This window comes from Amblyomma mixtum, chromosome 3, assembly GCF_055824585.1.
Source record: "Amblyomma mixtum isolate Tamu chromosome 3, ASM5582458v1, whole genome shotgun sequence".
NCBI classification, from domain to species: domain Eukaryota; kingdom Metazoa; phylum Arthropoda; class Arachnida; order Ixodida; family Ixodidae; genus Amblyomma; species Amblyomma mixtum.
In genome coordinates, this window is record NC_143014.1 from 65,715,206 (window position 1) to 65,727,495 (window position 12,290).

Sequence of the window (12,290 nt, forward strand, 5' to 3'; positions counted from 1 at the left end):
CCACTATTTCGTACTCAAGTTTCACTCGTTCGAACTGTGACGGCTAATTAGGTAGAGCTGATGCCCCAGAAGCTAGCTGTTTCGGCACTTGTCTCGTAGCCTCAGCGCGGACCCCATCGATTTAGTTTCCCATTCAGGTGGTGCGCCTGTCGTGATGATGAGACAATGTGTTATTCACACAGTGCGCCCCCTGGAGGCTGTGGTGCGGCGCGGCGACACGCCCCTGTCGGCCAAGATTCCGGTGGAGATCGTGTGCGAGGCGATGGGCTCGCGGCCGCCGGCGACCATCAGCTGGTGGCGCAACGGCGTGCAGCTCAACCAGACCTTCAACCACGTGTCGGCGGATGGCAACGTCACCACCTCGGTCGTCAACTTCACGCCCACGAGCGCTGACAATGGCCTCCAGCTCATGTGCCGGGCCCAGAACCCGCTGCTTCCCGGCGCTGTGGCCGAAGATGTCTGGGTCATGCGCATCTACTGTAAGTCTCCGAACGAAAGGGAGCGGTGGCTTGGCTCTCGCGGATTGCAGGAAACCAGCGCAAGAGCTGGTTGAAGAATATTCTGCTCTCGAGCTACCAATGCGACATTTTTTCATTGCATTATATACAAACAGTGTTTTGTGCCCCACATTTAAGCATTGGCCTGTTACACTTTACTGCAAACAGCATTCATACTAGTCATCCACACGTGCATATTTTGATGCATCTATTTACGTTTATTTACCCACGAAAAAAAAAAAACAGGCACCAGGAGCTATTGCCGCACGCAAAACCATACGTCCAAGAAAGCCTTAGGGAATCGTCGTGACTTCAAGCGAAGTCTTCAGTGCTGGTTAAGTCCTTTACTGAGCAGGAAAAATCCAGGCAAGGTAAAAGGGAAGGAAAGGCACTACGTGTGGAGACCGAACCGTTGGCCCTAAACACCCACCACAGCTGAAGGTAAGGCTGCGCTCCCATGGGAGCCATGGCGTGAGGCATATTAACGTGCGGCTTTTTCACGGAAAAAAATAATTACCTGTCAGTTCACCAAAAGCCACTACATTTGTCTACTCCGTTCGCGCCTCCCCGCCGCGGCTACGTCGCCTCTGTGACGTCAGGGAGACGTGGGAAGGAGAAGCGGCTAGGTAGAAGGAGGCTTACCGGCTGCTGACGCCATGTCGCTCTCCACGGAGATAACTCCCTTAAGTGAATACTGCTTAAAGTACCGCATGTGGTGTGCGAAACACAGGAATTTGATCCCTTGGCGTCATACTGTCGTCTTTCTTTTGTTTTTTCTCTTTCTTATAGTTTATTCCTCTAAATTCATTAAAACTTATTTTCATCTTGAGAATGCTATTGTGTGTTTGTGCTTTCTGCAGTGTGGCTAAATGTTTAGCTTCTTTAGGTTATAAATGCGACAAACCAAAATTGTACCATGCCTTTCAGTACGGACTATGGAATAGAACTCCACATGCTGAACATTATTATCTCGTATGTTTGGTGTTATTTTTATTCGAAACGAACAGCTGTTTACAGCACCAGTAATATGAAAATAGTATAGTAAGAGGTAAGAGTGGGTGTTTCCTTTTATACTACCTAATACTGATTAGGGATTCAGCGTTAGCTTGGCCTCACCGAAGCGTCTTTGTCGTCTTGCTTGGCACATTGCAATCCACATGATTTAAACACCTGTCAACTTTCACACAACAGGCACTCTTATCACAGAATTTTAGAGCACGCGCCTTCGCTCTGCATTTATGCAGTCCCGTCACCCGTTGCAATACACAGCACAGACTTATACTGGATGTAATAAATTACAATGTATTTGTAATTTTTTACGTATGCTTCTGGATCTGTAAAAATTCCGCCTACGCCAAAGACAGCATATTCAAGAACTGAGCTAACACATTTCCATTGCCTTCACTAAGCAGTGGACATAACCTAGCCACAATACTCACGAAGCTTGTATATGGCCTTTTGTTGAGAGTACAAAGCGGTGAGCATGCCAGTGTAAGGACGTACATTGTGATATTTCTACTGTCGACATGGGGCAACTAAGTCGAGTTCTCTTAATGCCTATAGTCCTAAGTTACACAAGATCTGTATATTCTTTAGCATAAGACGTGACGCCAATCGCTTATATATGCGGATGTGAGAAAACACATTTTTTAAAAATAACTTTAACATGTTTAGACCCAATAACCTCCTCAATTGCGCGGTAATGGATAGCACTTATCTCCGACAAGCTACGTCCGCGAAGACCGCTTGCTCAGCTACCCGAGAAAAATTAAAAGAACCAAAACATCGCATGTAAAAAAAATACTCTCAAATATGTCGTTGCTAAACTCACCGAGAACCTCCACTAAAGGAAGTAAACGGTATAAAGCTTCAAACGAAGCGTTCAGGTTGAGCCACTGCCATTGCGCATCGTAAAGCACAGGTCAGTTTCATCGCTGTCGACAGGTAGACTCGAAGTTCGACCGTTTGTCGGTGCTCTTAACTCGGCTTCATGTTTCGTCCTTGTCGATGACTTCGTCCCCCCTCCTCCCAAGGTGCCACAATCTCAGAAAGAGTTCTTCATGCTTGCGCTGCTCCTCCTCCTTCTCACAGGCCCCACTTTCTTCGCACTAAGACCACCAAGTGGTTTCTGAAAATTTCCTCATTACAGTGTAATACAGCTGTACCGAGTGTAGTAATTATAGTGAGTGTACTGAGTGTGTAGTAAGTGTATTGCGTCTATCAATTGTGATGCTTTGTAACTTTATCTCATCTATGCATCACGCCATTGTTATTCAAATCAAATCAAAGCAAATAAGTTTATTCGGGCATGAAACCCAGTACATGCCCACAGGATTAGGCAACAGGAAGCTAAAAGCATACTTATAGCTAATAGCAGCTAATAGCAAAAGGAAGCTAATAGGCATCTAAAAACATATTGTACTGGCGCGTTAAGCCATTGAAAGCTTTCGGTAGGATTTTCAAGCGTAATTTCAGCCCATAGTCAACCTGAGAACCTGCCAGGGAGCCAAGCCACCTATATCGACAATGCCCTCGCCTTATAAGTTTACCCTGCAAACACACGAGCCTTACAGGCAAAGCACGCTCTACAGGGGCTGGCAGTAAATGATGAACAGCTGGCTTCCCCAAAACTAATTTATCCCGCTGTACTCCGTACCAGCTGTCGTTCTTCGTGGCATAAATTCCTTTTCGTATTTTTTCGCAGCCTAAAAATAATTTTGGCTTGCAAAGAAGCGTGCACCTTTCCCCTTCACCGGAAAGAAAATTTGCAGTTTTCGGCCATCACAGACGGCGGCAGCCGCTTTACCTCAGCTTTTGTTGATTGCGCCCCGGCTTTGCATATTTTTGATCAAAGAACTTTTCAATACATGAATGACCTATTTTTTTCGGGAAAAAAACTTGCTTTAGAGTTACAGTAAAGGTAAACACCTAGTAGGGGTCTCTCTGCGGAAAGAAAAATTATTGTGTCTCGCCTGAAGCTCAACCGCTTCTGGTTTCTCGCGGCCGAGTTGAAGGAAGGCATATAATTTTTATGCCCGCAGAAACGCGCGCGGTGAGACGGATGGTGGCGCACCTGACTTCCTAGTGAGTTGCCTCTCTCAGGGCCGGCTTGTTAGCGGAGCCCGACTCGCGGCAGACGGCGGCGTCTCTCGAGGACCGAGGGGCTCTCCTCCGGCGGCGGGCTATCTTACCTGGGACTGAAGGGGGGAGCCTCTTGGTGCCGCTATCTGCGAGCAGCGAGCAGTTCAGCGCGGCCCGGAGATTCCTCGCGGCCTCCTGAAGAGGCTCCCTCGCTCGGAGCAGCCGGCAGAGCAGCAGTCCCCCTTTGATACACCGGCCGCGCTTCTCTAACGACGCTAAATCGTTTTTCACCGAGACGGAAGGAGAAAAGAGCGCCAATGTCGCAGCGGCCTCCCGCTTCGCGAAGATTAATCTCTGTCAGCGTCGTTTAAGGCGAGTGGGCGATTCCTCCTTCGCCGTTTTTGTGTGTGTGTGCGCGCGCACGCGTTGTCGCTGTTTCCTTTCCTGCCGCGTTGTACCCCGTTTGGCCGGAGCCTCGGTCGCACTGAGCGGGCGTGCGTGAATTCAATCGCGGAGTCCTGGGTGCCCTGATTGCGCGTCGCTCTCATGAAATGCGGCCGCCGCCGCCGCGCCGAGTCCGCACATTGTTGAGGTCGGACCGAGCCGGTCCTCTATCTTTCGCACCCCATTGCGCCGCGCGAGAGGACAGGTTCGACCCCGGGCTCACGTTCTGCTTAGCTCTGGGCCGCGCTGGCTCAAAAGTCCGCCGCCGATCGATGGCTCACGCGTGCCGACCTATTGGCTCGTGACCGGACCGTTCGCCGGCTAGCATCGGCCGCCAGGTGCGGGTCTCGGGAATGCAGGGGGAGATTTAAAACTCTTCTGTCGAGTGCCGTGGGTGCGACAATCGCCGTGTCACTGCTCTCGCTGCTTTCGGCTGCCTGGCATCCCTTTTGCAATCGACGAAAAAAGTCAATGTGCCCGTGGTATAGCCTGCTCTGGAGCTGCGTACCTCTGGTAATTTGACACATTCTCCATTTTCTCGATTTCTTCGGCCGTTTTCTGCGCCTAACGGAAGCGAGCTCGTGAAGTTGACTGTGTAACTGCAAAAGGTGAGTGCCTACCAAGAAATAGTTTCTAGTCAAAGCAGTCTACACTTTGTGTAAATCTGCAATGCTCCAGAAAATTTTACAGTAAGCCCTATTTGTGAGCACCTAACGGCTGATAAAGACTGCTGCAGAATGGCTTAAGAATTGAATACTTTGTTACCAGCCTTAGTTTTGGTCATATAGGTACTGTACGATTTTTTTTATGCCGTACTTGTGTTATGGAATTTCTGTACGAGCAAAGCTGGGGCAAAAGTTTTTTGTTTGAATTGCTTCAAGTTTTTTACTGGCATTTACAAAGCCGCCACTGTATATTAAACACATAGAAGCCATGCCGACTGGATAACTGCGACAGCGCAAAGTGAACATTTCTTCAGTGCACTATCCCATTCCTAAATGGTTTGGTTTGGTTTTATAGAGTTAAGATCCCAAACCGACTCAGGCTATAAGGGACGCCGTAGTGAAAGGCTCCGGATAATTTCTATCACCTGGGGTTCTTTAGCTTGAACTGACATCGCACAGTACACGGGCCTCTAGCATTTCGCCTCCATCGAAAAGCGATCGCCGTGGCCGGGATCGAACTAGCGTATTTCGAGTCAGCAGCCGAGCACCATAACCACTGAGCCACCGCGGTGGCTTCTTCCTAAATGCACTTACCATACTGAGCTGGTAAAAACGGCCCCACTTGCAACCGGTGCTAATGTCAATCATTTACGTCTAATGTGCTCTACAACTATCATTTGCACTACTATATGAGAATGCACACCAAGCGCAAACACTTAGGTTACAAGACGTTTGTCGTGAAGACTATGCTTCTCTCTTTGTTAACCTACTCAGTCAAGTGAATTGAAGTCTTGAAGCCAAGCCTGCATGCACGCGTAATAAAGCAGATGGATTATTAAATAAAAACTAATGCCTTTCCTTCGCACTACCTCTAGGGCAGAAACGTAGCGTAGCATTCCTGAGTGGTTACAATGCTGGGGCTGCCAGCAAGTCCGTTCCGCGTATTAACATCATCAGCTTACGAAAATCGAGAATTAGGAAAGGGCAATCATTATACGAAATGTTTTGTTAGCTTGCTGAGGCACGGAAAGAAGTAGCAGGAAGGAGCGATGCTTCACGATGTCGACAGCCGGTCCGCCCGCTTCAGTGGTAGCAGCCGAGTGCACCTGCCAGCGCCGAGCAGTTTCACACGCAGCATATGCGTGCGGCTATTTCAGCTGCCTAATCAACACGCAGTAGTGCTGTTGTTCTTTTGGTCTGCATTCGACTGTGCTATGTCGTCAAAGACTAGAAATACTACACGACCACCTAGCAGCACGGTGCGCCTTACACACCCGCGAGGTAGAACCCTGAGGTGGCCCTCTGCCGACCTTTCTCCATTCAGTCACGTCACGAAGGATGATGTCAGCATCAGCGGTTTCTTCTAAGTCCCATACGCCATGATTGTTTTCGTGCTAACGCTCCATGCATCTGTTTCTGGGCGGAGTTCGTGAAAGCGTAATTCATATTCGCCTTGTCCCGAGGTTTCCATCGATAGTGTATACGTTTGTGCCTTTTCCGCGTGCGTCAACATTGCACACTGAAAGTTTATTCATCCAGCAGTACTTGCTTCATATTGGATCGCAGTTGTTTGCTGGATAACCTTCGGCTGTCGCATTATGTTGTATTACACCTTATCGTGTTTTGCAGCCAGCCCCACTGACGAGCTCAGTACTGCTGCACGTTCATGCACAAGTACTATCGCGATAAAAAGTTTACAGCACGCCAGTCGCCTGAAATGTGTCAAGGTATGAGGGAATGTGCATGCTCTGTACGCCGGTAACAACACCATGCGACTGGGTCGCGTGGCAGAGCTACAGTAAACCTTTTTTTTTTCCCAGAAACAGGTGTTCCGTAATTCTGGTTTGGTTTCGTTTATGGGGTTTAACGGCCCAAAGCGACTAAGGCCATGAGAGACGCTGTAGTGAAGGGCTCCGGAAATTTCGACCACCTGGGGTTCTTTAACGTGCACTGACATCGCACAGTACACGGGCCTCTAGAATTTCTCCTCCAAAGAAATTCTAGCCGCCGCGGCCGGGATCGAACCCGCGTCTTTCGGGTCAGCAGCCGACTGCCATAACCGCTGAGCCACCGCGGCGGCCTGTTCCGTAATTCTTTCATTGCGATAGTACATGCGGCCTAGCTGGGGTGCGTCTCTTCCTCAGACGTACAAAAATCAGACTGACATAACACTTCATAATGCATTGATGCATTGTTGAGATCCTACTTAGAGATTACGTTGCAGTAAAGGCAGGAAAAAAGACGAAACTGAATTGAGTCATTTCAATGACCGCAGCCGATCCAACATGGCCGAAGGTGGCGCCCTTTGCTGGAGAGGATAGGAGGAAATAGAGTTATGTTAGCACTGGTGAAAACGACCCCAGGAGTTATTCTTGAACAACTCAGGGATGTCTAGAGTTCACCATTGAGACTTTCGGCTGAATGGCCGCTGACTTTATTGATATATGATTTGCTGCGCAAAAGTAAAAATCATTCAAAAGTGTGCGATATACGCCTCGTAACCCAGCTTCCATTAACGAGCGCCACGAATTAACACTTTATTGCCGAGTGTCACTAATTCGTGATTGCAATTTGCCCGCCATGTACTCAATACTACACAGAGCTTGGATACTAAGTTGAATATCAACATGTTTTCAGCAGCCACCGCTTTCTTATCAAAATGTTTGGCGTCACTATGAGCAAACTGCGTGAAGAAAAAGAGAGTGCAAATGTGCGACTTCCAGCCAGCGTCCAACAAATCCTCGTCACTCATTTTCTGACAAACGCTGCAGGGAAGATAGGAAGATATTTGTTGTACAAATGATCGTTTACTGTATCTGGGCCTTCGAGTTGGTTCGAGACCTTCGATTTTGTTTTTCATACAACTTGCACTTGCTGCGTAAAAGGGCCAGATATTAATTGTTGGTAATTAATGGCATGTTCATTTCTCAAATTTTCTCACCTACATTGGCTTACAAATGCGAGACCATGAGCTATCATAACGTGAAAGTAATAATTTCTTACTTTGACTGCTTCCTAGTTTGGCCATTAAAGGATTACTAATGTACTGAAAAACAATGCAGCAACAATAACTCTGTTAGCAGTGGTGTGCCAAGAGTAAAGGACTCACTTTCTGAGAGGTTCGATGGACTGAGCAGATCAAGTTAAGCCATCTATCCAGAGCGTTGAGCGAAATATATTTAGCCTTTTTGAATAGCTTTCGTTGCAGTTGCGTACATATGGTGTAGTGTTTGTTTATTTTTTCTCTGACGTGCATTGTTTCGAGCGCCGTGCGAGCCTATCTGGTTTTTCGTGCTCCTATTGTCAGACAAGACAGTTGAGGTCCGACAGCGCGTTGCCCTGTCTAGTTCCTTCTCTCCGTGTGCGTTTTTATGCAGCGAATATCCTCGCTGTTGCGCCAGAGTCGAAAAGGTAACTTTTGCGCGTTTCGAGAAAAAAAAAATCGTGAAATGACGTGACGCGACGAAAAGAGAATACACAGCACAAACTCTGAACTCACAAAAACGAGATTTGATGGCAAGGAATGAATATGAAGCTAGAGTGCTCAGGGAGCTAGTTGAGGTGCGTTTAAGGAACCGAAATTCGCTTGTCTTTCAGAATATTCGTAAACCGTTTCATGGCCCTAGGTAGCCGTTATGGCGTAAACTATGGCCTTATCGCCCACGAAAGTTAGGTGATGTTTTCTAGGCCGTTTAAAGGGAAGCAGCTGACATTTTGGGGATACACACTCTTGTGCGAAGCTTGCCAACCGGTGTTTTTACGTTAACGGCCCCGTTCTCCAGGAAATCCGGTGTCGGCGTCGTCGGCGTCGGCGTTATGAGCGAGAAATGATGGGCATGGCTCTGGCAGGTGGTCCCCAGAGAGAAACCTAGGAGGCAGGGTGGCCACCTAGGTCACGTGACCTTGTGACGTCACTACAACGTGCCCACCGGATAGCGAGCGAACTGCCCACCGTGTCAGGTAGCAGGTAAATAAATTATTGGTCGCTCAGGTAGAGCGACGTAGGTCGCGCAAGGCCCACCGCTGGGAGCATCTCCTACCGCAGGGCAGTGGCGCTTCGCTTAACCGCTGCACCACTGTGCCAGGAGAGGTATTAGGACTCTCAGGTGTACACGAATGTAAAGTACAGAGCGACCTTTTGCACATATGGCAATCAACCCATTACGCTATCGCGTGATACCGTTAGAGCAGTGCTTCAGTGCCCCCGAACGGGCGATGGCGTTCTGTGGACTCCCTGGCAGTGCTGCAAGACGCTGTCGCGTTCCACTCTTAGAGGCGAAGCTTAACATCTTAACCACACATCAATGACACAAGCAGCAACACCACGCTTAAGGCTTTCGCCTCACCGCACTTTATTTTCTTTGTGCGTGTGTAAGACCAACATCGGTTACTGCCTTCTAGTGTTCCGCGGCAGTATGTACCCGTGCATGGACTAGAACCAGTTGCTGAGCGAATGTCAGACCCAGTAGAGCGTGCGCTTTCATTAAACAAGTCTGGTTTTTCACACCTGTACACGTAATGGTGCCTACTCACCTGCTTCTACTCTGTAATGGCAGCAAGACTGTTCTTTGCATGAGGATCAGGTAACGTGCTGGAAAATAGAGGCCTACCATTTTTGTACGGAGACGTCATTTGTGTATCAATACATCGATGGTCCTCTGCAATGTGTACGGGCCATAATTATATACTGGGTTACATGCATTTTATAGGGAACAAATGCCTCCAAGATACCCAAGCAACAACGGAAACACATAGTTTTGGTCAAGTATTTAGGGAAATCACCCAAGGTGGAGTGGATTTGTAATAGTTACTCCGTTATTAAACACACACTTTTGTTATCTTCCGGTAGCTCGAGACACCACTTATGAGGGTGACATTCGTTCTCGGCTTGTCTAACGTGCCATAATTAAATAATACGTCCATTGCCACACATTGCACTTCTACGCCTTAATCGCCAGTCACAGTCACGCGTTTTAGTTTTGGAAACAGTACACGCGCGCGCACGCACACGCGCGTCACACGTCACATCTGAACTCTTTCCAGCGCTAAGCGCGGAGAAGAATCGTCTGCAAACGCCACCGGCTACGCCGTGCAACGCCAGCTCTTTCTGGAAAGAATCCGCGCCCCCAAAAGAAGAGAGCAATGTTTAAAGCAAAGTTTGGAGGCCCAAGTGATCACTGAAGATCTAGCCACCTACAAGCAATTAGGTTTAGGAAAGGTCGAGTAAAAGGAGTGATAAAGAACGATGATTAGAGACCTGGTGTTCGTATCGCATATCCATCTAAACCCTTGCGCGCTATTGCCCCGTCCGAACGTCACAGCGCCAAGGTAGTGCCCCCCCGTGACTTGGCTGGCGCGAGCCCGAAGTGACGGGAGGCCGGCAGCCGACGCAAGAGGTATAGGCGAGCGCAGCGGCTCCTTCGGCGTCGCCGGCCGTGGCCAGCCCCATAGGTCGAAGCAAGCCGTCGGCTCAGTGTTGCTCAACTACGTGATTTTCAATCAATAGAGCTGTGATTAGAAGCAGCCAGGACGCCGCGCGTCGCTTTAATTGTGTTACGCGCGAAGCCTGACGGCGAGGAGATTGAAAGGGGCTCGCTGGCGCGCGGCCACCGGATCCGGCGAATTGTGTTCCCTCCCGGGCCGACCTGCTTTATTTTTTCTCCCTCCCTCTCTGCCTTGCCGGACGAAGGAAGATAAATTCGCGCTTTGTACTTCTTATGGGCTGCCTCGAAGCTGCGCTGTCGCTCCGGCTGGCAACAGCTTCAAAGAGCCCCACGTTGCATTGTTAGTCGCGCTCCCTACTCCCGGCGCCTGCATTTCCTCCATTCGCTTGCTTGTCTTACTTTGCTCGCTCCCCTCTCTAACTGTACTGTGGCCGTCGTGGCCGGCTTACGTTACTCACCTAGACAGTGCACGCACAAAGCTTGCCGTTCCTCGTTTATGAAACGAGGCAGCAAAAGGAAAGCAGCGCAGAAGAGGAAGGAATCTGCCTCAATAAGCTTTTATTTCGCCAAACTCAATTAGAAATGAGCTCGTTTTCGAAGTCAATAGAGGCACCGGACACGGCAGAAAGAAAGACGAGGCTATGACAGTAACAAGCAAAACAAAATACTTTCCTTAATTACAGCATTCAGCCCTTAGTCCGACACCGAAGCGAAAAATGTGCAAAGAACGCCCTGTAGCTCAGCGGCAGCGAAATGTGTTTTAGGAATACATTCCGGATAATATGAACGCTTGTATTATACTGCGTGTATCGTTCTATCGGGCCGCCTCTGTAGTTTCCGCACTTTTCCCTCTTTACTGTATGGCCGTGTGCCACGTTCCGTTCGAGAGTGCCCAGCTTAGGGTCCACTGCGGGGCTGACCGAAATCAATAAAAGGTCTCCTCTATTGCGCCCGGGACAACCGAACGAAGGCCGAAAGGGCAGTCGCAAGACCGATGGGTTTTCGCCGCTTCTATTATTGTTCGCACGGCCCCGGGATCGGTTTCCGAGAAATCTTGCCTGGAACCAATGAATGCGTAATTAAATGTGTCTTCTCTGCCAGCCTTCACGCCCCCTCTTACTTAATGAACATAAATTGCTTCGTTATAGAATGGCCCAGAGAAAAGAAAACCACAGGCGTCAGAGAAATTAAACATGGCAAGGGGATTCTCTTTCGTAGATTATTGGATTTGGAGACACTTGCCTAACGTGTTTCAAGACATTGGTGCCACAGAACCCTACCGTTGTCACTCGCGTGTTCCTTTCGTCTCTTTCCTTGTCCAGAATACGAGGTTCGCAATACCGTGGCGCGAGTGGCGTTCAGTGAAAGCTTGCGTTTTCTGATTACTAATGTTTTTTCTCACATTGCGCTTGTTGTTGATTTGAATTAACGCATTCATTTAACGCATGCTTTATTAATATATTTTTATTCAATTATTGCATTTTTTACCTTCTTTGGCTTGTTCCTAGTTTTAAAGTAAAAAGATAAAGCGGCGTCCACAAGCAATTAGACGCCTTTTTATCTTGCACCGGGAAATATGGTGATCTTTCAGAGAGAATTGTCTACTACTTTCCGTAAAGCTGCGTTAGTATTTATTTTTTGCGTGGCTTATAATCAAGTTTAACGCTCAGTGAAGTCTCATGCTGCCTTGTTCATATTCGTGAGTGTTTATTTCTGCGCTATTAATTCATTCCAAAAAGTTACACACTATCTAGTCATCTACAAGCTTGCTCAAAAATTACCGCGTACTTTCACTAATTCACTGCAGAATTTTTTTTTTCTGTTCACCTATCTCACAACTCCAGCTCGAGTATCATACGATGGAAAAGGGATTTATTTAGAAACTGAGAATAACAGAGGCAAATCCTCGTTTTAAGCTACTTAACTATACAACCAACGCCTGAAGTTCTGGAACAATATTTCAGAACAATATAATACAGATTCATTCTTTAAGAATAACGGGGTCACTGAAGTCACTGATATTGTTGAGAATGCATTAGTATAGTCGATAATTATGCAGCATATGTGAATATTTTGAAAACCCATGTGAAAACCCATGTTGCTTTGAAAAAATAAACTGCTGACTTCCAAGTATATGGTCTTGTTAAATGCAATAATGA

The 12,290-nt window shown here is 47.9% G+C and overlaps 1 protein-coding gene across 2 annotated transcripts in view; it reads left to right on the forward strand.

Moving 5' to 3' along the window:
• Positions 1–12,290, forward strand: part of LOC149350471 (neural cell adhesion molecule 2-like) — a 425,822-nt gene that overhangs the window by 312,547 nt on the left and 100,985 nt on the right. For both annotated transcript variants that reach the window (XM_089576882.1, XM_089576883.1), the window contains exon 5: positions 183–479. In XM_089576882.1, coding sequence (XP_089433008.1) covers positions 183–479 — 297 coding nt within the window. The remainder of the gene's footprint in view (positions 1–182; positions 480–12,290) is intronic.